This window comes from Phoca vitulina, unplaced genomic scaffold (assembly GCF_004348235.1).
Source record: "Phoca vitulina isolate PV1807 unplaced genomic scaffold, GSC_HSeal_1.0 scaffold13, whole genome shotgun sequence".
Lineage (NCBI taxonomy): Eukaryota > Metazoa > Chordata > Mammalia > Carnivora > Phocidae > Phoca > Phoca vitulina.
Window position 1 is genome coordinate 45,935,650 of NW_022589716.1, and position 26,727 is coordinate 45,962,376.

The 26,727-nt window shown below is 53.1% G+C and overlaps 1 protein-coding gene across 3 annotated transcripts in view; it reads right to left on the bottom strand.

Moving 5' to 3' along the window:
- The window catches only part of EEFSEC (eukaryotic elongation factor, selenocysteine-tRNA specific), a 246,570-nt gene that overhangs the window by 107,356 nt on the left and 112,487 nt on the right, over positions 1 to 26,727 (bottom strand). For all 3 annotated transcript variants that reach the window (XM_032412049.1, XM_032412048.1, XM_032412050.1), the window contains exons 3-4: positions 25,916 to 26,012; positions 23,395 to 23,559 (exon numbers count right to left, since the gene is read on the bottom strand). In XM_032412049.1, the coding sequence (XP_032267940.1) occupies positions 23,395 to 23,559; positions 25,916 to 26,012 (262 nt within the window). The remainder of the gene's footprint in view (positions 1 to 23,394; positions 23,560 to 25,915; positions 26,013 to 26,727) is intronic.

Sequence of the window (26,727 nt, forward strand, 5' to 3'; positions counted from 1 at the left end):
GCAGCAGTGGGCAGAGCAGGCCAACCTGCCTGCTCTCCTTCGCGTCACTCCCAACCTCACCTTCTCCTCAGCCTACTGGCAATTCAGGCTCCAGGGTGAAGGCGGACATTTCACCATTTTATCTGCCAAATCAGCTTTCAGGGTTTGCGCCTCAAAATGTCTACATGAAAGCAATGTTCCTGCTGCCACCGATGGGGCTCAGGAACCATGGGCAACCCTGGTCAAAACAACCCCCGGGGGCAGGGACTCACGGTCTAGTAAAAGTTGCCCAGGTGTACAGAGGCTGAATGCAGAAGTGGACGGTGGATGGCAAGTATGAGGCTTGTCACCGTGGAGGGGGGAGGTTACAGACAAGCAAGGAGGAAAGGCTAGAATGATCCCTGTGTACTCGATTAGTGGCAGAGATACCAGAATGAACTCATGTGTAGCCTGACATAGATCCGGGCGGAGAGCGACATCTGCGTCTATAATTGTAGACACGCATGTACGGGTTAGCACACACACATACATCTCCACGCTCCGTCTGCTGAGAGGCCTAGAAACAATGACACCCTAGTAGCAACAAACACAGGCAGCTCCAGACCTTGGTCTCTGATACCATTCTCCGGTGAAAGGAATGGGACCCCTTCAGAGAAATGGCAGGTTCCAGCACTGCAACAGGGGTCATACGAGAGCAGCCCGGAATATCTCATGGTGCCAGAAAGTCAGGAAATGCTCAAAAGGCAAAAGGATGGGGGCGGGGCAAGGGGCAAAGGAGCCAGCCTGGAGGAGCTCCCAGTGGCCAAGGCTGGGACAATGAGTAGCAAAAGAATACAGTACTAGATTATAACCCAAAGCATAAAATACATATCAATGGCCTGCAGTGATAAAAAATAAATAGTGAATAAATGGCGAGAAGAAATAAATTGCCCATGAAGAATTCCAAATAATCTGCATAGATACTCCACCCTCATGGAGGTGGAGGCTCCCGTCCCCGCCCAACCTTGATAAAGACACTCGCTCTGCCTGAAGGAAAGAGCTAGCAGTGGGGAAATGAGGTTGGAGACAGACACCAAACAGACAAGAGAGTGTGTGTGTGCAGGAGCCATAAGAGAAGGCTGCAAAATGCTCTGGAATGTCCATTAAGAAAAAGAGCGGATAAATGAACTATAGTCAAGTCATAATGGAACACTGCACAGCAGTAGAAATTCGTGAGCCAAAACCTCAACATCATAGCGATGAACAGAAAAGGCAAGCCTGAAGTGGGACACATATAGGGCCTTACCATTTGTACATAACCTTAAAAATGAATGAAACAATGTTATATATTATTTGTGAGTACAAACATATGTGGGAGAAATATTTATACCAAATTCCAGATAAAAAAGAATATAAATGGCAGAGCAGACTCATGAGTTCATGGCTATTATTAAGTTCCCTTTTTAAATATAAAAATCTTTAAAGTATGTTGGCTAAACTAATAGGAAGTACATGACAGTCCAGGTAATACGCAGACTTGGGAACAGGCAGGAAAAGGGTGGCAAGTGGCCGGGTGCCAGGTACTTTCCGGGACGATGTGAACCAGCCCTGAGGCCAGACAGGAGCTGCCTAAGTATGCGTGTATGCTGGGAGAGCTGGGTTGGTGTCCACATGCTTGTCCGAGGGAGAAAACCACAGCTAAACAGTCGAGAATGCACTACAGATTCGGAGGGAGCGGGTAAGCACCCTGGGTGGGGATAGAATGGAACCAATGCAGACGATCCTGCAGGCGGACAAGGTCCTGCAGGTGGACAAGGAGGAAGTGGACGTTGTGATGGGTCGGGGGAGGAGAGGAGGAAAGGGAGGAGGGGAGAGGAGAAGGAGGGGAGAGCAGGGGGAGGAGGGGAAGTACAAAGGGAGGAGAGGGTGGGGACACAATAGCCTCCGAATCCTGGCTCTCTCCCTCTCCCCTCACGCCTCTCTGGCCAGTCCTGCTCTTCCACAGGCTCGTCCCCTTCCGCCCAGTCACTACCTGCCACAGTTCTTCAAAAGGCCAGGCCTCTTCTTAAACTCTCCAGCTAATACCACCCTGCCCATCGCTTCAGTGACCAGCAGCCAAGCATGACTCCTGCCCCGGGCAGCACTTACTGAGCGCCTCGTTCTCCTCGTCCATGTCTCTCAGGCACCGCAGCAGGTGCACCTTCTTGCCCCCACACCCGGTCTTCCCACACCATCAGTGCCACCACCTGCCTTATCAACGAGTCACCTTCGGCTCTCCCCCTTCCTCTTGCCCCGTACCCAGGGTATCACGAAGCCTTACTGTGTGATGGGTGCATCTAAAACCCGGCTTGTTCTCTCTCCCAGTAACACCCTAGATCAGACCAACATCCTCACCTCCCCACACCCAGTTTGGCCTCCAATCAGATCTCTACCCAGCCAGGGGGGTTAGCACTGCCCTCCCTTCCCTGCTGCTCATAATCCTTTAGCGCTTCCCTATGCTCTTGAGGCAAAGACAAATGGGAAAGGGTTTCCTCATCATCAGGCAACCTGAAGAGCACCAGAAGCCCATTCGGACCCTCTGCTCCCACCCTGGCCTCTGTGAGGCCCCTGTCATAGGGCAGCCCGCACCATGCGAGGAACCCTCCCGTTGGGCAGGCCACCACAGGCTCCGGGGCCTACTTGCACGGAGCTATTTGGTAGAACAAACAGACCATACATTTCAAACAGCTCCGATCCTGTAGTATCAACTGGTTCATCAAAATGAGCTGAGTCATCAGGAAAAGATGAAATTATACGCAGTATTCTAGGAAGAATTGTGTAGTTCGAGGCAAGAGGGGAGTATAAAATACATTTTAGAAAGATTCCCAAACTCAGATAAAACATAATTACTTTTGTGCTTTACAGTCAGTTTCATGATTATATGATCTCTATTTATTGAAAAGGAACCATGTCCAGGTTGTGTGGGAGCGGAGGGGATGGAGGACACACAGCAGCATATAAATATGACGCCATTCATGTCATACTGGGTCCATGTGTCTGTGGATTCACGAGAACTTCAGAAGGGGTGCTGACAAAGGGTATCAAGGCTTCTCTCCAGGGGCTGGGACTACAGGTCGTTTAATATCCTTTTTAATAATGTTGAATTTTTAATGCTAAACATTTATTTGTTTATTTAATCTGAAGAAAATGTTAAAATGTGAGTTTTCCTCTCCCGTTTCGGGGGACTGAAGCTTTCTCCAAACTCCCAATATGAGCACCTTTGTTAGTCTAAGACTGGAAACGGAACAGCGGTTGCTGCGGGCCGGGGGTGCCCGGGGGTGATGGCAGTGTCACACAGCTGTCGCCAGCCCAGGGTAGACTACGCGTGTGCAACAGGTCCCCGCTGGCCTGCCGGCTGGGCCTTCATGCTAATGGCCCCTGAGTCCTGGGGATCCCACTCGCTATTGCAGCAACGCCAGGAAAGAGGGGCCGGACAGAAGCTCAGAGAAAGCTGACCTGGAGCTGCCCGTAGCTTCTAGGAGGAGAGTCTGCCTAAGGGCAAAGCCATATGGAGCAGAGCTAAGTCAAGAAATGGAAGGAGATTAAAGCTTTTGAGCTCTAGACTCTAGACTAGTCGTGCTTAAAGCAGGAGTACCCTGACTTGTCAGTGATGTAGACAAATAGATTCTCTTCTGTTATGTGTGCTCACCTGAGTTGGCGTCTACCACCAGGAACCAAACACCAACAAGCTAATAAGCCCACCCCTCTGGGCACAATGCCCCCTTCCAGGGACATGCTGAGCTGCCAGCCTGGGGTAGAAAAGAGGGTAACCTTAACCGCCGTCCCTCTGTGTGCCTCCCAGGTACGATGGGGCCCAGGGAGCAAGGAAGGGTTAGCTCCAGAGAGGGCTTTCTGCTGAGTAGCCCTGTGTACACAGAGCAGGTCCCAATGGAGACAGATTATTTTCAGAAGAAATGCACGGCAAGTCTACTGGCAGGAAACATCCAACTGCATCCACAAGAGAAGGCCACTCACTCAAACAGGAACCACAAGTACAGAGCTGCACATTCCATTCCCTCACCCTTGCTGACTGCAGACAGCCCTGCTTGCTTCCCAGAGCTGTCTCCCACATCCGGCACAGTCCTCATAGTGGGCCTGTGAGGTGGAGTGAGCTGGCCCCAGAGTAGGAAGCCTTGGCCCAGAGCAGGCAGGTCCACAGACAGCCATGGCAGAGACAAGGTTCCAGCCTAATCCCAAAGCTACATCAAACCTACCAGGTTGCCTCTCCCAAGAGGTAACAGACCCTAGTTCCTCTGCACCTGAAATCCTGCCATTGCGAGCACCTAGAGGATGAACATTTTTAAGCTACAAGTCCCCAGTGAAAGAGGTGACTTCCCCTAACCCCACTCATGAGCCATGCATATTCTGGGGCCCTGGCCTATTCTCCACAGATCCTGTGTGTGCCTGTATGCGCGTGTCCTGGAGAGCAGCTCAAGCGCGTGTCAACATGTGGGTCTGCTTTCAATTGTGCTGGAACAATTCTACCTGATAAACAAAAACAGATCCAAAATAACCTTTGGCAAGCAACATATTTTTAAAAGAAAGAGAAGGTCCGAATGAACTGGCAAGAGTAATGCTTAAGCAAACAAACCTGGTCAAGCCAAACATCCATGGTGCACATCAAAAAGCCCCTCAGAGGGCTCTCTGTGAACCGAGGCCGGCAGCCGGGAAGGAGGTTGGAACTGATGCACTTATGGCCTGGAATGGGACAGGCCACCCACTTCCCACCATTGGTCACTGGCTTTTCATTCAGGTCACTGGCTCAGACCACAAGGCAGGGCCAGGAGGCCAGGACTCTGCTCACAGCAGGGAAGGGCAGAGGCCCCTCTCTCCCCTCCAGCCAGCTCCAATGGGCCTGGCAGGGCAGGTGACAGTGGGAGCAAGGGGGCAGCGCCACTGGAGAGTCTCAGAGTTCCCACTGGGTGAGACGGCCAAGTTCCCAAGGCATTTCCTATCAAAATCCATTCAGACCCAAGGCCAAGACAGAGCCAGGTCTGCAACTGCCTGCTTTGGACCCCACTCCACCACTGACTCAACAGGACTCACTGGCTTTCCACCCACCCTGAACTACAAAACACCGAGGATCATGGAGCTGGAGTTGCCAACTCAGGGCCCCATAGCAAGGGCTAAGGCACAAAGCCTGGTGCTGGGCCCACAGAAGAACACCCAGTCACCTTTCCAGAAGGTACCTGTCCCCGGACAGTTTCACAAGCTGGGCCACCAAGACCTCCAAGGGCAGGGGGCTCCATGCTGCTAGCCCCAGACTCTGAGCCACCAGCTCAGCAAGACAGAGAGCACATCTGCACACTCCTTTCCATCCTGGTGTTTCCACAGTGAAAACGCTCCACGAGCTTCCTGTCGCCAGGTCCAAACCCTTTCACTGCCTGGCTTCCTGAGGTTCTAGAACCTCCAGAGGGGCCGTTCTCTTCACTGTCTCCCCCCTCCTTCCCCCACTCCCAAAGTACATGGCTTACATCTGCCCACAAAGCACATTTCTGGGGCACTGTTGTTACCACAGTTGGGCTGCAGTTGGCCACAGAACCCACACCACGTCACACCAAACCCTTCTTCTCTTCAGGTGCCGCAGGCTCAGCCGAGACAGAGGATGACCCGGGAAGTCTGTGGAGCCTGAGGCCAAGCACTGCTGGAAGGGGCAAGGACACTCCCAGGGACCCCCATGGGAGCTAAAGAAAGCTAGGACAGGGAGGGCTCAAATCCAAAGATGCTATAAACTGTTACAGGCTCACAGAAGAGGCCCGCGGGCCCAATGGAGAGAGTGCATGTTCTGGAGCCAGATCTATGTCAGAGATATGTGAGCCTGGACAAACAACCTAACTTCTCTGGGCCTTGGTTTGCCCTCCCGTTACATGGGGGAGTAAATGCATCTTTTGTACGGTCATGGAGAAGCGAGAGAAAAGAACCTGCTATGGTACCTGAGAGAGAGAAGGCTTTTGATAAGTAGAAGCGTATCGCTGTTATCACTGCGAAGGCCAGTCTGCTGAGGCTGAGGCCGAGCAGGTGAACGGAAGTGGTGATCTGGTCTTCCTGGATACTGTCAGGAAGGCCGGCCATGGCTGTGAAAGGGACAGGAGTATTTGTATCTGCTGAAGTGCAGGAGGCAATGAGGCAGCAGGAAGAAAAGGTCACGAAGCAAGGCCTTTTGTGCACCTCTGAGCGGGGAGTATGGAGAGAGCAGAGGTGCGGGGAGGAGGAGGGGCTGAAGGCCAGGAGAAATGGGCTAAAACAGCCAGAGAGGGCTTGAGGTGGGGATCGTGGCACCTGCTGAGTGCACTGAGCCGACACAGGAGGCCAGGGGCAGGGCGCTGGGAGCTGGGCCGAGGTCATCCATGAGGAGGGCACAGGTGACCGCTGGCCCTGCTGCAGGGAGGTGGCAGGAGCCCGTTTGTTTGCTCCTGCTGCTTGAGGAGGAGGCGGCCTTCCCAAACAGCAGAGCTGGGCCACCCCAGGGAGAACGGCTATCCCAGGCCCAAGCGGGGTAAGGGCACAGGGGAAATGAGAGAGAAGTAGGGAAGGGTAGAACAAAATTTGCTCTTTCTCTGTTTCTTTGTATTTTTTCTTTCATAAGAGCCACACATGAAACAGATGAATACAAGCTTGTTGTAAAAGATTTGAACACCAACTGCACAGGCTAAGACATGAAAGCTCTCTTATAGCCCCCTAAACTCCACTTTCCCTCACTCCCCCAACATGTAACCACTATTCAATTGGCTGTGTCTCCTTTCAGATCTTTTGACGCATCTATACACAAACACATGTACACAGTTTTCCTGTATAAACGGGACCAATCAGACACATGGTTCCGAGACTTGCTTTTCACTTAACAATATATGCATCCTATTTATTTACAAAATGTTTATGAAGGGCGGAGGAAGAGACGGACAAGAATGTCTACTGCTGTGGATGCGACGGTTCTAGCGGTAGTCTTCCCACCTGCGCTGAGGTCACGTTCTCAGCGGTGGCGTGGCGTGGCACGGCTCGGACGAAGCCGCCTGTCAGGGCACACGGAGCTCGGCTCCATCTGCTCCCAGCACAAGCAGCACTGTGGCACCCACCCCGTGCACGTCTTCTTGGGCGGCCGCACTTGGGGCAGCAGAGGAAGCAGACTCAGTCATCGGTCCTCCCAGGAAGCAAGGAGGGAGGATGCTTCGTCACCCCCACTCACAACCAGAGATCCTGTTACGGGGTCCTCTGGTCCCCCAGCTGACTGTGCTTGGGGAATGCAGAGAGGGGTGCACGACCAGCTCTCAACCCCAGGAATACAGGAGTTCATATCCCAGTTCCTACTAGCCATGCAACCCTGGACAAGTCACACTTCCCCTCAGGCCCTGTGGCCACTTCTTTCTTGCGAAAATGTCCCCCACATGCTCGCCCCGGTCATTGCCCCCACAGAAGGAAGTGGTGTGTTCAGGGACGGCCCCCTAAGGGGTGCAGGCCAGGGCCAGGGGACATGTAGAATGTCTGGAGACACTTTTGGTCGGCACAGCTGGGGAGGAGGTGCTACTGTCATCTGCTGGGTAGAGGCCAGGGATGCTGCTAAACATCTTACAATGCCCGGGACTGCGAATCACGGGGCCCCAACGTCCATGTGCTGAGGTGGGGGAGCCTGCCAGTGGCCCAGCAGCCGAAGGGTTAAGCAGCCCACTGCCCAGGCTGCCTTCCTGCCCGCCCGCCTGCCGGCAAGGACTGCATTAAGCCCGGCCAGGAGATGGGCCGCTGCCTTCTGGTTCGCATTAGCGGCGCTCTGCTTGGCAACGTTCCCTCTGGCGGGCTGCCTTCCCTCCCTGCCCCAACCACTCTCCGCCCCGACTCAAAAGAAAATACCAGGATCCACATATAAAACCCGCGCACTCCCCGCCTGTCTCTTACCCCGTCTTGAATAAAACAAGCTCTTAAACTCCTGACCTTCCGCCCAGTCACCCCGTTTGTTTCGTGGCGGCAGCATCTTGGAGGCTGGGGGGCATGGCCTGGCCCTCCCCACTGTGGGGTGCTTTGCACACCCGGCTGGCACTGCGGCAGGCCGGGGCAGCTCCGCTGGAGGCTGGCCCTGGTGTCTGTGATCTGAAAAAAGGCAACTGTCCCCACAAATAACCTCCCCTCTATCCCCAAATGCCAAAGCCTCAGCTACTCAGACCCTCACCTTTCAGAACTGGGAAGGCTCCCAAGCAGAGAACAAGAGGAGGGTTGGGAGCATTTAAACATCAGAAATAAAACCTTAGAAGAAACAGCGAAAGCTCGCTTTTTAACTTTCTTATCTTTCCTTGCCAGAGGCCCCAGCTGCAAAGGTCGGGTATACCAACCGCTCACAAACTCGTGTTTGCTCCCAAACTTCTCTGAGCTGGAGCCCCGTGTATCAGCTTGCCTCCTAGACCTCCACTCCAACTGGAGGCCCCCAAACATGTCAAACTTATTAAAGCTCAGCCCACGCTCCCCTCTCTGCCTCCGCCCTCACCCCCAGACCTTCCAGGGCTCCCCTCTCAGTCACGGCTTCATTGCCCAGCCTGCTGCTCCAGCCAGAGATCTGGGAGTTGTCTTGGACATGCCTCTCTCCTCCACCTTCCCCATAGCTCCTTCATCGCCAAGTCTTGTTAATTCCACCTCCTAAATATCCCTGGGTCCTACTGTACAGCCACCAGGTTGGCCTGAGCGACCTCAGTCTGCCTGCACCACGGCAACAGCCTCTTGACAGGGCCCCAGAAAGGTACTCCTGGCCCCCTGGAATCCATCCTCCATACTGGTTGTCTCTCCAACACGCAATAAATACATGTGCACACACATGACGCACACACTCCACCCTTCAAAACCATCTGCATGACTAAAGTAGCTGAAAGTCCTGAAGAGACTATCTCTAGACCCTACGTGGTCTGCTCCCACCTACCTCTACAGCACCTCTTGCTCTGGGGCTCTGTTTTCTGAGCTCTAGCTAAAATGCCTTTTTTGCAGGTCTTCAAATTCACTAAGTTACCTCCCACCACAGGAGATGGCTTTACCCCTGCTGTTCCCTCTGCCTGGGCACTCTGTGTACCCACGCCTCGGCTCTTCTCCTAGATCAGTCCTCCTCCTCCTTCAGATCCTGGAAGTCTGCTCTGACCCTCAGCCTAGGTCAGTTCCTCTGTTCTCTGCTCTCAGAGACTCTACCGTGTCCTGAGAAGGCCCCGAAAGGCACACGTGGCTCAGGCCCGAATGACGCAGGCGCGTGTTTGGTAGGGAAGGAGTGTGCCGGCAGTGGGGCTGGCAGAGGCAGTCCTACAGACGGGGGCTCATCCTCATCTATCCTCCCCCGTTTATGTCTTCACGGACACGGTCTCCAACAGCCAGCCAAGGAGGTGGCGGGGCGGTCTGAGGGGGCAGGGGCCACAGCTGTGCCACACTCAGCTGTGCCACAAAGGCTGGCTCAGACTCTCCAAATTACCCTTGCCCAGAAGCATCTCATTTAAATACTTTTGGAAAGACAAAAAGAAAAAAAAAAAACTCTGAATGGGTGGAATTTATTTTTAAACAAGAACATGTTATAATAAGGCATTTTAGCAAAACTTCAAACAAAAGCAGGCAAGTGCCTTTATTTTAATAAGACATCTCACTTGCCCTTTCCCCATGATTATTACAAGTTGAAGCCTGTGAACAATTAAGGCAATGTTTATGGTATTTTTATTATTGTTTTATTTTTTAAAAGAAAAGAATTATAAATATTCAATTTAAGTGGTGCATTGGCTTTATGCACATTCGAAACACTCAACTTTCCTTTAACAAGAAAAATAAAAACAAAAAGGTCCCAGCAGAGTCCCAGAAGGCTGCCAGGGCAGTTAGGGGCTCCCCACGGATGCTCACCACAGGCTGTAGGTTGGCCTGTCTCTCCCTGAGGTACCAAGTCAGAGCGGCTGGTGGGGGCCTGGGAGAGGTGCCCTGGCCAGCATGGCACTGCCTCCTTCAGCCGAGGGGAAAGGAAGCCTTGTGAACTCTGTGTTCACAGTCAAGTCCAAACCCTGGCCATGGCCTCCAAGGCCCTCGATGACCTCTCCCCTCCCTTCCTCCCTCCTCTCCCTCATAGGGGTTGTATGCTGCCCCCAACCCCTGTTGTTCTCAGTCACTTCACCGTAAGGTATATCAGGCCGTTTATGTGCCCATACCCCCTACTGTTAGAAGGTAAATTCTGGGAGAACAGAAATGTGACCTGCTTTGTCCACCCTCTATCCCTATGACCTGGCCTGGCACCTGGCACACAGTAGGTACTGAATGTATGTGCTGAATGAACATTCTGGCCACTTTATATGAGGTCTTTATCTCCTCCTACTGCCCACGGTGACCCTTTAAAGCAGGCACTATAATCCACACCTCCTCGCTGTGTAGATGAGGAAGCTGAGGCCGAGGGAGGTGGTGCCAGGGCCATATGGCATGTGGCAAATCAGGGATGTGAGCCAGGTCTGTCCAACTCCAGAGCCTAAACCCTGGCCCAGTTTCCCCAAATTGCCTGATAATAAGAATGAGCTCAGATGATCAGCACAAATATTAATTCCCTGGTTCCCATGGACTGGGATTTAGGGAGCGGGGGGGGGGGGGGGGGGGGGAGGGGGAACAAGATTTTCTAACAAGCATCCTCAGTGATTCTGAATGGCCCACCCTCACCCCCAACTGAGGGTGAGAAATAATGGATTAGACCCCTGCTAGGCCCTGAATTCCTGTCAAGGGGAGGAAGGCCAGGAGCAGAGGCTACATGAGGGGGACCAAGCCTGGGGTCCCAAACCAGGAGTATATGGAGGGCAAGAAGGGGCCCGAGACAAGCCAGAGCACAGGGCCCAGAGCAGAGGAGCAGGGCACCAGAACCCCCAGAAGACTTCTCTCAAGCCTAATTTCTAGGTATAGTAGTGCCTCCCTAACAGGACAAGGCATACTCTCGAGCCACGCGGGACATTACCACAGGACATGATGCTGTTAGAGCCTCCTCTTCTAGACTTGGCCTTTGGAACACCCTCCCTAGGCCCAAAGCCCAGCCCTCCTGGTGATCTTCTGAAGATCACCAAAACCACATGCTGGGCATTCCTCTTCCCAGACTCCGCCACAATGAACGTCACGTTTCCCTCAGATGTACCAGGCATTCTCTCATCTCTGGGCTTCACCACACACTATTCTTTTGCTTGGAATGGCCTGGCAAAGCCCTCTGCCATCCCTTGAGGCTCAGCTTCAATATACCCTATCAGGGGAGCAGGGCTGGAAGCTCTCCTGGGGTGTTTGCCCCATGCTCTGGATACCATTCTCACTCAGCACCTTTCCCACATGAGCGGACCGCTGTTTGCCTGCCCACCACCCCGACGCCACCCACCCCCACAGCAGGCTCTGGAAGCATCAGCCCAGGCTTTCAGCACCTGACTCAACAGGAGATGCACCAAGAGCACTGTGGGAAGGCAGTAGGCAGGGCTGGCTTTGTGGGTGTGCAATCTCCATGGTCACACAAGACCTGCATGGCCACACTTTCTGCAGGAACCAGAACTTGCTTCCTAACAGAAGAAGGCAATGGACCTCAGGCCGAAGATCAAACCCTCCTCTGTGGGTCAGGCGGCACCCATGTTTGCACTGGGCACAGCCTAGCACTAGTCAACTGTCTGCTGACTGAGCGTTTTCTGCAGCAAGCCCGCTTCCAGCTGGTGCTCTAACTCTGGCTGGGCGCCCACTTCCTGACAGAGGAAGCCCCCTTTGGGCCCCCAGTGTTCTAGGTCTTGCCTTCTCAGCCTCACTGCCAGCTCACATTATCCACCCCCCTCAATGACATGCCTGCACGTCATACTGGCTATAGCCCACAGCCAAGGAGGGGGCTACAGCACCCCCGGAAGTCTGGGTAAGCCTGCATTCATCTCCCTGCCACTGCTCCACAATCTACACCAATTCCCCTGGGCTGAGTGAGCGCTTCCCAGTGATACTCACCTGACTGCAGTGGGGTCAACAGCCCTGGGAAAGCGGCTGCCTGAGGCCCTCAGGAGGAACTGTGCCATATGGGGACGATTCTTACTTCTCTGTGAAGGCGGCCTGGCAGGAAAGAGGGCAGCGACCTGCCCACGGTCACAGAGCTGAGCATTCACACCCAGGACCCCAGACCCTGGTCTCCTGCCTGGCGCGTGGGCAGGGATTGCCCTGGCATGGTGCCTAGGCCACAACATAGCCCTCATAAGTGTTCTTTTTAATTGAATCACGGTCTCTTCCTGGAAACAATAAACAGATTCAATTTTACTCAGAAGCTTTTATACATTCTAGGGGTTTTCACATGACGACTTGCAGGGGACAGCAGTGTGCCATGGCTACTCCGTGGGTCTTGTGAGGCCACCGTGGGTTGGGACCCACACTTTCCTTAGGAGAGGTCTGGAAGCCGGCCACGCTCCCCTCTTACCCCACATCTGCCACTTCTGTGTCTGCTCCCCAAGGGGCCACCAGCAGGTGCCACCTGGAGGGCACTGGCCAGGACATGAGGGACACGAGGCTTCCCATAGTGGTAACAACAGGCAATGGTTACTGAGCACACCCTGGAACCCAGGCACTTGGAAATGCTCTAGAACCCATTTAATCCTCACACTAACTCCCTGATGAAGGTAACATTATCCCCACTTTACAGAGGGGGAAACTGAAGCACAGAGAGCTTAAGTAGCTTCCTTGTGGTCACAGAGCTGGTGTGTGGGATACAAACCAAGGCAGAGTGGTGCTCAACACCCTGCTCTTCACCCCCCTGCTGTACTGCCCCTCAGCTGCGAAGGGCAGGGCACATCCAGGCAGTGGGGGTGCCCACATTCAGGTTTCAAGGTGGGCCGTGGAGAGGCTGGATCCCAAGATATCCATCCAGCCTCATGAGAGCTCTAGTTAGCAGGACGCTTCAGAGGGCAGTGCCCAGTCCTGCCCTCAGGGGAAGCAGCTGGTCAGAGGGGGGCAGGGTTTTATTTGTGGCCTCAGGCACTAGAATCCCCAGAAAGGGCTAGGAGGGCTGCAGGTCACCCTGGGCCCAAGTGGGGCTCTACCTGCCCACAAGGTCCTGAGCACAAGGCTCGAAACATACAGCACGCACAACCAGATGGGCTGGCAGCTTTACTGAGGGGGCCCGCCTCTGTAGGGGGGCAGAGCTAAGCCGGGGTGGGGCTGCATAGCCGCCGCAGGCTGTCACCCTTCCTGCAGAGGACAGCACTGGGGCTGTAGCAGCCAGGTCTCCCCCACTCCAACTGAGGCCCGAGAGAGCCAGGGCCAGCTCTGCAGAGGACTGCTCAGGATCAGACGCAGCCCACTGTTGTGGGTTCAGGCCACTCCAGGCACCAGAAGCTGGCTCTGCCCCTGCCTGCACAACTGCCCTCAGGACGGCCCCAGGGCTTCCAGCTCCCTGACGGAGGGTCCCGTGGAGCCATGAAGAAGGATAAGGCAGAATGAAGCAGCACCTCTAAAGCTGTCCTCCATTTTATAGGGCATGGAACAGAGACACAAAGATGTAAAAATCTATAAACTGGGGGCGCCTGGGTGGCTCAGTCAGTTAAGCGTCTGCCTTCAGCTCGGGTCATGATCTCAGGGTCCTGGCTCCAGGATCTTCTTCTCTGAGGGTCCATGGTTCATCACCACAACAACTTCATTTGATATGAGAGGGACAGGGTTGTGGGGTTCAGTGGCCTCCTGTCTGCCCAGGGAGCTGGGATGAACATACATCTTAGACTCTGGCTGACAGAGTTTGACTCCAGAGTCCTCCACTAATTAGCTTATAGAAGATAAAAAGATTTTATTTATTTATTTATTTGAGAAAGAGAGCACGCATGGGGGGGGGAGGGACGGTGGGGAGCAGGCTCCCTGCTGAGCAGGGAGCCCAATGTGAGGCTCAATCCCAGGACCCTGGGATCATAACCTGAGCCAAAGGCAGACACTTAACCAACTGAGCCACCCAGGCACCCCAGCTTATAGAAGACTTTTACATCTTTGTGTCTCTGTTGTATGCCCTATAAAATGGAGGACAACAGCACTCCCACAGAGCTGCTGGAAGCACAGAAAGAATACATAAAGAGGTCTTATGCCCGAGCCTGGGACACAGTACCACCCAGTGATAGCCAACAAACAATTCTACAGCTGCGACCTGCTCTAGGGCTCCTTCCCCACGCCAGGCCAATAGCGTGCTGTGTTTCAGAACTCACTTTGAGAAGCCATTTGAGGCTGAACTAAGAGAAGCTGGACCCCAATGAGGCCAGACACGGCAGCCTTCTTCATCTAGCCACCAGCATCTGAGCAATCAGGCCCCAGTGTGGGAGGCCGGTGTCAGCACCATCGCTAGAGAGAGGCACATCAGCGTGATGAAAACCATTCTCAGAAATAAAGGAAGACACACACACATAAGAAGGAAGGAGAGACGGGGCTTCTGGGAGTGGAAGCTGCAGTCTTCTCCACGGGCTAATGCAGGATGACACATGAGTCACTTGCGACTGAGGGGTGAGGACCAGCTAGAGACAGTCCACAGGAAAGAGGCCTGTAGAGAGGCGGTATCCTGCAGCCTGCTAGATCTTTAGGATGCTGAGCACACGTCTCTGACAACAGCATCTACACAGAGAAACCTTCCTGAGCTCCCTGCCTGCTCTGAGATCAATCTCTGTCCTCACCTGTCGCCTGTCCTTCCTTCTCGGGGCCTCGTTAGGGAGACAACAGGATATTACAACTTGGCTGCAGATGGTGATTCTGATCCCCAAGCCAGAAGGAAGGCGGGGCAGAGGCAAAGGTTTCGAAGAGCTGTGGTGTTCAGGGTTGGGGGGGAGGGTATGCAGGGCATGCTGAGCTTAGGCCATCCAACCCCTGAGTCACTGCGCTCTGTGGGCCAAGTAAAAAGACACGGTAAATGGGGGAAAGACAAGATTCAGGGTGGCATGTGATAATAATAAAGATAGCGATCCCCATGCGCAGGCCCTGTTACAAGCACAGTATGGGAACGTCCCTGAATCTTCACGAGTAGCTCAGGAAGAAACAGGCCCCAGGAGGTGACGTAACTGCCCCAGGAGTAAGTGAGGGGGGAGGGACTCCAGCTCAGCCCCTCTGTGACCAGGACCAGGCTGTCAAGGCAGCAGGACGCAGGACTGAACACCAAGTGTGTGGATCCTCTCAGTTTTGCCTCCCCGACACTTATTTTCTAGCATAAGTACCCCAACTTCCTTGGGGGCCCGTTCTTCCCAGGACCCCCCACCCCTGCTCCAGGGGTGGATGTGTAATCCAGCCTACCCAGTCAGACTGTTGCACTCGTCCTGGCCACAGGGCTGAGCTGCTGGTCCAGCCAGCTGAGGAGATCCCATTCAAACTGCAGACAAGCCTGACTGAACAGTAAGGAAACGTCGTTTCTCTCCCGACACCAGGTGCTGAGGGAGGGCAGACCCAGGGCCCTGTCAGGGGCTCAGCTTTAGGCTGTCTTCCTCTTTCCTCTGCCCTATTTGCTTGCCTCCCCCTCAAACTGGTAACAAGAGGGGTGCTTACCCCCTCAGGTTCAAAGATCACAGCCCTCCCTGCAGGAGAAACCCTCCCAGGAGACCTCCCTTCACATTTCACTGGCCAGATCTGGGTCACCAGTCACTGGCAGGGAAGGGGCAGCCTCTGGGCAGAATGGACTTGGGGACAAGGCCTGGGAGAGTGGCCCACACAGAACAGGTCTGGAGGGAGGCGCCAGCCCCACCCAGCTTCTCAATAACGAAGCCAGCCTGCCCCTTTCCTGTCCTACCAGGAGTGTTTGAGTCGTGTTCCCGTCACTTGCCAACAGGGCCCTGCCTAGGACCCAGAGCGTAGGAGATCTGGTGTGGCTCTGGGATGAGAAACTGAGGCTGGAGTGAGAGAGGTGAAGTCACACCCAAAAAGGCAAATGCCTTGATTTCACTCATGTGTAGAATCTAAAAAATGAATTAACAAACAAACCAGCAAACAGAAGTGGACTCATAAATACAGAGAACAAACTGGTGGTTTGGGTAGGGGGGAGGAGGTGGAAAAACAAAGCAACTGAGGCTGGAGGGGTGACAAAGGTGAGGCTGCAGTCTGCTCTCTGCCACACAGAGCACTTCAGATTTCCTCCTGGAGACAGGGGCCCCGCCAGCGGAGAAGCGGGACACAGCATGGCTCTGCAAAGCCCTTGCTGTCCATCCATCCATCAGCGGGTGGGGGCGGGCACCTGAGCCAGGGAGAGCCACAGTCCCAGTGGGAGATGGGGGAGGCTGGAGGGCAAGGGCCTGATGGCAGAGACCCCCCTGCGGCAGGACACCAAGTGAAAGGGGATCGGATCATAGGCACCTCCTGATCAATGCCTGCCTCTGCCTCCCCATTCTTGCCCCGGCTTTTCCAAAACGCTCCTCATTTCCTTCACTCCCCTTTGTCCTTCCCTATCCCCCTCTGCTTCGTCAGCTCCACGCCCCCGGCACATGTGACACCCAGGTACAGAGAATGGACTCCCAGGAGTTTCCACCCCAAAGCCAACCACCACAAAAACAGCAAATTCAGAGAAGGCCTTCCTTCCTCATAGATCTTCTGAAACAGGACATGATTAAGGATGAAGACCAGGCTTTACATTTTTGATAAGACACACAGAAGCAGAAGCAGCTCAGTCTTCAGAGCGGGTCTGCACAGGTGGCTCAGGAATCCAGGTCTGTAGCCCTGGGCCCCTGACATATAACCATTCCCTGAAAATGTGCCGGCACTGGGACACAGGACTATCTCTGGAGCTACTCACTGGGCAAGCATCAAGATTCGAGCTTCAAAGAGAAGACAGCCAGGGCGGCAAGCTGCCAGCGGTCCAGCTCCAGGCTTCTCCATCTGGACCCATGAGCTGGGGGAGCAGCCACTCCAAACCCAGCCCTCTGGCCGTTCATTATCTACCCGGAATCAAAATCCTACTGCAAAACAAAGAGCCTATTTGCTTTATTGGGTTTTCCCTGCTGCTTTGTTCATCAGACAGTTTCTGGGGCCTCCTCTGGGCCTCACCCTAGGACTGGTGCAAAGGGCACAGAGATGGAGAAGACCCAGCCTCTGCTCTCCAGGAGACGAGCTTGGTGGGAGACACAGGCAGAGACAGACACAGAGACACACACAGTGCCAGGCAGTGCCTAAGTGTCGACCCAGAGCACCCCTGTGAGGGAGCAGCTAACTAGCCAGAGGGCACACAGGGATTCGAGAGGAAAGAGGTCATGTGCTCCAGGGTAGGGGCACCGCCCACCAAGGCTTCCAGGTGAAAAACAAGGATAAGGGGAGGAAGGTTGCTAGGAGTGGGGGAAGGGCAGGGCAGGCAGAGGTGCGGCTGTGGGCTTGTTAGGGTGAGAAAATGCATCTTTTTAGATGTCACAGCTTTCTCTCACCTTGTGATCAGCGCCCAAGGGTGGAGGCAAAGGTAAGAATAACAATGCCCCGTGGTATTTAAGACTTTTTTTTTCCTTTCTGGGGGTTTTTACAAAGAAAAAAATAAATCTGAATATGGACCTAATTTGGAGGAATATGCTATCAAATTTTGAACTGTTCTCGAACAGGTTTACCAACTAAATAGGCATTTATTTAGATGTTTGTCACCATCATCAGAAAACGAACATGCATTCACAGTGGACAGTGTGGGCTGTGAAGCATATTTCCATTTCAATAACGCATTTAGCAGCCCTGAAAAGGACAGTTTCCTTATAACCTGGGAGGTGCCCTGCCATTTACTACTTCTATACCCCACAAGAGAAATTCCACAGGAAAGGAAAGGAATACTGAATGGCAACGACATAGTAGACAAGAGTTATCAGCTAAAACCCATGTGCCTCCATAGTGCTGGGAACCTTCTGTCCGCCATTCCTAGTGGTCAGCATACCACAGTGCCCCTCTTCCGGAGGCCCTGGACCAAGGTGAGACTTCAGTTTGGGATGAATTAGTGAGATACAGAGAAGCTGAGAACTTGCCTCTCAACTCCCAGACCTCTCTCTCTCTTTCTCCATGGTCTGTGGCTCTGACAGTTTCTGACGTGACAACCCCGATAGCCAATTGCTATTGCAAACATCACTAGCCTGAAATCCCCAGATTAGATGTGACCAGAGGGATTTCGCGAGCTGAGGACCGGGAGAACCAAAAGCCTGAGAAGGAGGCTGGCAAATCTCAGGATGTCTGGTGTTTACGCCATTCTGCGATCTAAATGGGATTTGGTTTTTCTCCTCCAGTCCCATTCCCCCAACATTTCCTCTATCGGCTAATGGGCCCCAGCTGGGAACGGACACAGGCAGCAGAGACAGGGGCCAGGGTCTGACTGGCTCCGGCGGGCCAGCCCTGGCCAGGAGGGGAATGTGACTGTTTATTTGGAATGGCTGTGCCCTGCCTCTGAGGGAGTTCAAGCGGTCAGATGTGTCCAAGTTGATTAGTGAAATCTGACAGGGATGTCACCAGGTTTGGGAGGAGGGCCATCTAGTTTAAAGCCGCCACCCTGCAATGTCCCCAGTGCCCGATAGGCACCGGTCACCAATTATGGTTAGTGGAAAGTGGGGGCAAGAGGAGGTCAGGAGCTCTGGACCTCAGGAGCTTCTGAAATGTGTTTTTATAGGCTCTGTGGCCCAGGAGAGGCCTCAGTGGAGCGCCCAGCTCACCTACAAAACTGCTCTGGAGGTGGGAGGGTCCTGCCCCAGAGAGGAAAGGCCACTGGCCCTGGCATCTCTTTGGGGGCTCCAGGGGCAGGGGATATAGTAGACACAGCCTGGTCTTTGGAGCCAGAGGAATGACTTCAAATGCTGGCTCTGCTATCTGGTTGCTTAGCAGGCCTGGGCCTAGGTTTTCTTGCCTACTGGGGGGGAGTTACAGGAAAGGAAGGAAGGAACAGAGCTGGCCACCAGTACGCAGCAGTCCTACTCTACCATTAACCTGTACTGCCGATGTGCGAGCAGCTTACGTCACCCTCACAGCACCCCGGCCATCCCTCGAGACAAAGTCAAAGCTCAGAGGAGTGAAGAGGCCTGCCCACAACTGCAAAGGACTTGAGGCGTGTTCTGACTTCAGTCCTTTCCATCCAAAATCCACATTCATTTCTTAGGGCTGCCCTAACCAATGACCAAACTTGGTAGCGTTAAACAACAGAAATGTATTCTCTCGAAGTTACACTGGCCAGAAGTCTAAAATCAATGTGTCAGCAGGGTTGGTCCCCTCTGGAGTCTCTGCGAACGAACTCCTTCCCTACCTCTCTCTTAGCATCTGGTGGCTCCAGGCAGCCACTGGCATTCCTCGGGTTGGGGCCACATATGCCCTCCCTCTGTGAATCTGTGTCACTGGACACACATCATCCCTAATTGGGATGACTTCATTTTGAGATCCTTACCTTAATTACATCCACAAAGACTCTTATTCCAAAGGTCATTTCTGAGCTTCTAGGTGGACACAGCTTTTGTGGGTCACAATTCTACCCACTACAGTCCACCCTCAAGTCCCCAAAACTTCATTCACATCCATCCCATGTGCAAAATACTTTTACCCCATCCCAACATCTCCAATTTCTCACCCCATTATAGCATACTCTAAGTGCAAAATCTCATCTAAGTATCATCAGATCAAAAATATCATTTAACCCACCTAATCAGGCACAGATATGACCCATTCTGGGGCCAAATGCCTCTCCACCTGTGGATGTGTGAAACTCAAAAACAAGTTTTCTGCTTTAAAATATAGACACGGCAGGGGCGGGGCGGGGGGGGTGCGCACCTGGGTGGCTCAGTCGGTTAAGCGTCTGCCTTTGGCTCAGGTCATGATCCCAGGGTTCTGGGATCAAGCCCCACATGGGGCTCCCTGCTCAGCCGGGAGCCTGCTTCTCCCTCTCCTCTGCCTCTCCCTCCCACTTGTGCTCTCTCTCTCAAATAAATAAATAAAATCTTGAAAAAAACCTAAAATATAGGCACAGAGAAAAAATGCAGGGAACACAGAAGTCACTAGACTCAAGCAAATCTGAAATCTGAAATCCAACAGAGCAACTTCCATTAGCTTTCCTGGCCTGAAAATGACCCTCTGTGGCTCGGTCCTCCACCTTCTGGGCCCACAGGCTTCACTGGCCCCTGCCTCTGGGCTCGCCTCCCTGGCCTCTGTCTTTGTGTCCATGGCTCTGCCCCTGGAGTTATTCTCCCTCTTGCTTGAAAGGTAACATGAGTTAGCTGAGTAATTCTATCAGTCCATTTCCTACAATTAGAATACCAGAAGTCCAACTGCTTTTTTTTTTTAAACATTTCGTTGGGTTTGTCCCTTTCAGCCCAGGTTGGCAGTGTTTCTGCTGATACTACATTCTCAAAAACCTTGTGGGTCTCTCATGTATGTCAAGGGGATCTGAGGGTTCTCCACAGATCCTTCCTGGAGAAGCCCATCTCTAGTCCTGGTTTCTGCTGAGATGTTTGACTGGATCCACGAGTCACATCCCTAACCTCCACAGCAAAGGCTGTCCAGCATCACCGTTGGCCTTTCTCCAGAGTGTGCTTTCTCAAAATGAATTTTCTACTTTTAGCATCACTGGGAATCTGGAAAGGCCGAGAATCTCCCAAATCAAGTGCAGGTACCTTAGTTCCACCTTCAATTCACTCCTTTCATCTCACATTTTACTATAAGCAGCAATGGAGAAAGCACTTTCTACACTTTGACTGGAAAATTTCTCAGTCACATATTTAAGTTCACTACTTACAGTTATGCTTTCCCTGCCTAGTAAATTAGAGAATAACACAGCACTAGAGAGTTAAAAGGTAGGCTGGGGGAAATGGGTGAACAAAAGCAAGAGGAGAATTAAATTTTATATTTGCCAAGCACCTTCCATGTGCCCAAGTATGACAGATCAGTAATGGGACCCTGATAGGAAAGTTCCATCTTTATAAGGATGAAAAGAGTGGCCAAAGGGGTGCCTGGGTGGCTCAGTCGTTAAGCGTCTGCCTTCGGCTCAGGTCACGATCCCAGAGTCCTGGGATCAAGCCCTGCATCGGGCTCCCTGCTCGGCAGGAAGCCTGCTTCTCCCTCTCCCACTCCCCCTGCCTGTGTTCCCTCTCTCGCTGTCTCTCTCTCTGTCAAATAAATAAATAAAATCTTAAAAAAAAAGAAAAGAGTGGCCAAAGACCTCAGAACATGTCCCCACTCAAACATCCCTGTCTGCTTAATGTGGCTGACTCTTTCTGCCTCGGCCCTCCCCCATCCTATACTTTGGTCAAGCATGGTGGCCACTGATGTTATCATCAAACACTTTTTCCTCCCTCAGGTACCACACTTCAAAGTCTATGTCCCACAGCAACCTCTTCTGACACCACCTTCCTGCTCCCAGCTGTTCTCCCAGGCTGCAAACATGTCTTCTCCCAAGCCAGAAGGGATACTGGATGAGGGTGGCCCCCTGGGATCTGCTTCAGGGAGCACCCAGAAGGCAAAGAAATTTACCATTTGATTCATTCTCTGTTCCAGCTGAGAATTAACACGCAGCACTATAATAATCTTAACTTTGTTAAATATAAGTTTGGTTTATTTTCATAATTTTGTGCTTTATTTTTTTAAGATTTACACTTTTAGTCCCTGGCGCAACATGGATTTGATTTAAGTGGTGTTTATCCAGGACTAATGGTCTTCAGAGGAGAATCTACAACAGCCAGTAGAGGAGGGGATTCTGACCCTAGCACTTGGGTCCAATGTCAGGGGAGGCCCTGGGACTCGGAAGGGCAGGGCTTCGTCCTTCAACTCCTGCTGCCACCCCAGGGAGCCCTGCAACCTGGCCAGTCTCAGGCCTATAGGGGAAGCTTTTCTTGTGATTGGTCCTCCCTGGTCAGGAGACTCTTCCCTAATAACGCAGCCCTGCAGAAGGAAGCAACAACCACAGCACCATAAAATGAGTGGAGCGGGGTGATTGAAACCTGAGATCTCCTTTACCTGGGGAAGCCCTGGTCATTCCTCTCATCCCTGAAATACCCCTTTCCTACATCCTCCCAGGCTATCCTAGACCAGGAAGGGCCAACACAAGATATAGGTGCCCTTGCCCTCCCCTTGTTCAGGGCAGCCACTGTTATCGTGGTTCTCCCCCACAGTGTGATAGTGTATTTTATGTGTCAACTAGGCTGAGCCACTGTACTGACAGGTTTGGTCGAGCATTATTCTGGATATTTCTGTGAGGGTATTTTCTGGATGAGATTAACATTAAGAGGAGCAGACTTTGAGTAAAGGAGATTACCCTCCATAATGTGGGTGGACCCCGTCCAATCAGTTAAAGGCCTGAACAGGAAGACTGACCTCCTTGGAAGAAGAAGAAATTCTGCCAGCCAACAGCCTTCAGACTTGAACTGCAACTCTTCCCTGGATCTCCATCTTGCTGGCCTATCCTGTGGATTTTGGACCTGCTGGGCCTCATAATCATGTGAGCCAATTCCTTAAAATACACCCCTTTCTCTCTGTATACATATATACACATGTCTTTTTAGTTCTGTTTTTGAGGAGGACCCTAATACGTCTAGTGAGCCAGACAGTCTTAGAATCTGTCTCAACACAGCCCTCCAGGGAGAACTCCCAGTTCGCAGGCAAACTGAGTTCACTGACTTAGGGCTGTGACTGCATCTTAGTACATGGGGCCAAGTGCAAGCTTCCACGTCCCTACACTCCAGGTTCCTTTGAGAACTAGACAGCCACCCTGGACCCCAGATTTCTTCTTAGGATCTGCCTGGTTCTAACTAGCCCTTGTTGCCCACCCTTTATTACCCCTGAAGAGAAGGGTGGTCAAGGAGCCTCTGTTTCTTCTCCAGTAAACTAAAACCACAAGAAAAGCCCACTGAAGATGGGAATTATCAAGGTCACTAAAAGAGCTTTCAGATCAGAGCCAGGCCAGTGGTTACCAGAGGTGGGGGCAATAGGGAGACACGCAGCTGCCCACTAGTCTTCCAAGGGATAACATGGTACCTACTAGTGGTCACTACCAGTGTAAAACTCATCTGGATATCCTCCAGATTGTATGACTCTGAGAGACACAAGATCGTAATTGCATTTAATTTGAAATTCTTGTGGAGAGGCAAAAAGTACCCAGAAAGAAGTCCACGTGTACTTGCCAGCCTGAGGTATGGGGCTTGTAGAAAGGGAGGGTGTACACCCTGCATCCTCACTTGTTGACCATGTGATCCTGAGCCCACTACACCTTCTAGAGCTTCCGTTTCTTCATCTACAAAGAACACCTACTCGGGAGGCTCATCACGGCACATCATAGGCCTCCAATACATGGGTATTGTTATGAGAACGAGGGAGAGTGGTGATTCTAGAATCCAGGCAGGGTAGGAGAGAAGAGGGAGCGGAGCAGAGCCAGAGGGCCAGCCCTGGGGAGCTGGCCCAGCAGGCTCAGCTGCTGGAGAGGCAAAGGGGTCATCCCTCTCCCTCGCCACTAGAGAGACAAACAAAAACGAAGGACAAGGTAAGACTGACCTTGAGGGCGGGAATCTCCACACTGTCGCCGAGGCTGATGGAGCCTGAGAGGATGGTCCCTGTCATCACAGTGCCTTGGCCTTTGATGGAGAAACAGTGGTCCACAGACATGAGGAGTGGTCCCGAGGGGTCTCTCGTCGGGATAGAAATCTGGGATGTCAGGAGCTAGAAAAGAGATGCCACACGCTGGTGCCACACGCTGCCGGGGAGGGGAGCTGAACTGGGCAGGGCGGAGCAGGGCAGAAGGCGCGGCCAGTCCCTGGGCAAGCTGGCCCTGCTCGGAAGCGGACGGCTCCCTGACGGCGGCCCAGACTGCCGCCGTGCCCTCGGCTCCTCTGGGTTCGAAGGAAAAGGGCACCTGGAGAAGCCTCCTCTCTCCTCTCGCTGGGGTAACCAACAGCCTCCCAAAAGGCCGGCACCGGCGCCTGCTGCGCGACAGCCTGGGGCACATCGATTGGACCTCACCGGCCTTCCCAGCCTTCTGAGCCCACAGGATTTAAGATGTGTCATCGTCTAGCCCCTAGCTACCGGAGAGGCCTCATCCCCCTCCACGTGCCCTCTCACAGCAGGCACCAGCCACTGGCAGGTCCTGCAAACTCACCAGCCAGCTTCACCTCCCCTTCTCCGGGGAGACGCCACCCCTGGGAAGGCTTCTCGGCCCCCTCTGCGCGGCTGCGCTCCCCGCCCCCATCCCCCGTTAACACGCTGTTGTGAGCATTTGCTTGTTTGTCTCTCTCCTAGGGCCTGAGTCCTTCCAAGTATCTCCAGCAGCTGGCACAGGGCCTGAGAAGCACAGGGGCCCAAAGGCCCCGGGTGAGCAGGGCTGCCGCCGTGTATGGAGGGGCGGGAGGGGGTGAGGCGGTGGCTCCAAGCCCAGGCAGAGCCGGGGGACCACCTAATGTCTGCCAAGGGCCAGTGTTGCCCCCTCAGTCTGCAGGGCTGCTGCTTCTGCTCCGCCAACACTTTCCGCGCGCTTCAGCTGCACCGGCCCATTTCCCTCATGCTGTCTACGTGCTTGCGGATGTCAGAGCTAATTCCCAATAAACAAAGGAAAGTAAAGACTGCATTATTCCTTCTATTTGGCTGCTTTCGGATTTCGTTAGCAAAGAGGCTGTCAAAAAGTATTTGGTAGTGAATGTTCCAAACTCTCAGCCTTGTGATAACAATTCTTCTGGAAAAAAGACTAAAGATTCAAAACAGGCTTGGCCTGGGATTTAGGCAGAGGCTTCTTAAAGGAATACACAAACATCTTTCATAGCAGCATTTGCGAATTTTGCTTTAATAAAAAAATCTGTCCAAGGCTCCCAGACCAGTGTTCTCTGAAGCAGATGAAAAAGTAACAAAAGCCTCAGCCAGAAAAGGTTTGCTTTGCTAAGTCAGTTGCAGCAGCACCATGTAATCATAGACATGGTGGCAGTGCACACGATCGCATCTGTTCTTGGCTCTGTGGGTCCAGGTGCAGGGGGATCCCAAAGACACCCCAACTGATCTGGTACTGGATGCCAGCTCTACCACATACTTGCTGTGAGACCTTAGGCAAGTTACTTAACTTCTCTGAACCTCAGACTCTTCCCTGGTTAAGACGGGGATAAATAATGTGAGCCTCCCAGCGCCACTGTGAAAGCCCATGATCACTGTGAGAGGCATGTAAAGAACAGTACAGCTCCTGGTATGTGATAAGCGCCGTCGCTGCTGTAGTAAACTCTGATACAGCACTGTTCTGAGCACAGGACACTATTAACCTCAGCTAACCTGCACGCCGACTCCACAGCTAGTGTTCTTTTCCCAACTTTACAACTGAGGGAACAGAGGCAAGAGAGATCAGGTCACGTGCCTAAGGCCACACAGAGAGCAGGTGGTGGGCCCAGCGTCCAGCCCCAGAGTCGCCACTCCACCCTTCCAACTGAGGGACACTGTGGTCACTGCCATCCTCACAGCAGCATCACCACCACCCCACCACCCCCGCCCTGCCCTCTGGCTGCCCTGGGCACCCTGTGGTGGCTGGGCTGCCTCCCTGCTTCTACTACCACTGAGCCTGGAGGAAAAGCCCGTGCCTCAGAAGCGCCATTATTTAGTGGAGACCACGAGGCCCTGAGCAGCACTGCCCTGCTGCTGGGCCCGTCTCCATCAGCCAGTGGGACACACCGGGGGAATGGCACAGTCTGAAGGCCTGGAATGGAAGACATGGCCTAGAGCCCCAGGAGGCAGGAGCTGCTCTGAGTGGGGATGTTTGACAAGAGAAAGGAAAAAGAATGACTTACAAGGGTGTGGACAGCTCCGTAGGACCTTGGGCTAGAGACTGAGGCCTCTGCTTCTGTTTTGGTTTAACTCTTGGAGGGAAGTGAGGGAGGGTACACTAAGGTATGCATGTGCCTGGGGGAGGGGTGGCGGTAGTTAAAGGAACAGCTCAGACTCTTTTGCTGGGGTGCCTCCCCCTTCTCTCCCTCTCAGACTGAGCAGGATACAAGGGGCCTGAGTGGGGCTGGGGCCAGAGGCCAGCCTGGATTCAAGTGGACAGTACCTCAATGAGCTCTGAGATGCCCTGTGGAGCTTCTGTTTCAGGGGCCTCTGGCCCCCCAGGCTTGGCCGCCACGGGTATAATCGGTGCACCTCGGAACCTGAAATGGAAAAACAAGCCCCGCCAAGTTACAGAGATCACAGAGATCATCAGCATGGATGAGCAGCAGATGAGGAAACGGAGGCCCCACAGGGAAACCCTTAGGTTGAATGATAAAATTTAAAAGGGTGCTCCTAGGTTTTAACCTCTACTTTCACAACCCACTCTGAGGAGGCAGCAGTGAGCCCTAGCTCCCAGGACTCTGAATAAAAGACCCCCTTGAAGAAGACCAGTAAATACACCCCAGCCTCCTGCACAGACTCAGGAAATACTGGTTTATCAAAAAATCCCTGAAGGGGCGCCTTCAGTCTTTAAGCGCCTGCCTTCAGCTCAGGTCATGATCCCAGGGTCTGCAATTGAGCCCCACATTGGGCCCCCTGCTCAGCGGGGAGCCTGCTTCTCCCTCTCCCTCTGCCTGCTGCTCCCCCTGCTTGTGCTCTCTCTCTGTGTCAAATAAATAAATAAAATCTTAAAAAAAAAAAAGTCCCTGAAGATGCACCTGGAAACATACTTCCACCATCCCAGTGTCTAATGGAGGGTATTCCTGCCTGGACCCTCCTGAAGAGGGCCTCCTTCTTTAAGAAGACATTCTTCTTCTTCTTCTTCTTCTTCTTTTTTTTTTTAATATTTACTTATTTTTTGAGAGAGCACAAGCAGGAAGAGGGGCAGAGGGAGAGAGAATCCTCAAGCAGACTCCCCGCTGATCATGGAGCCAG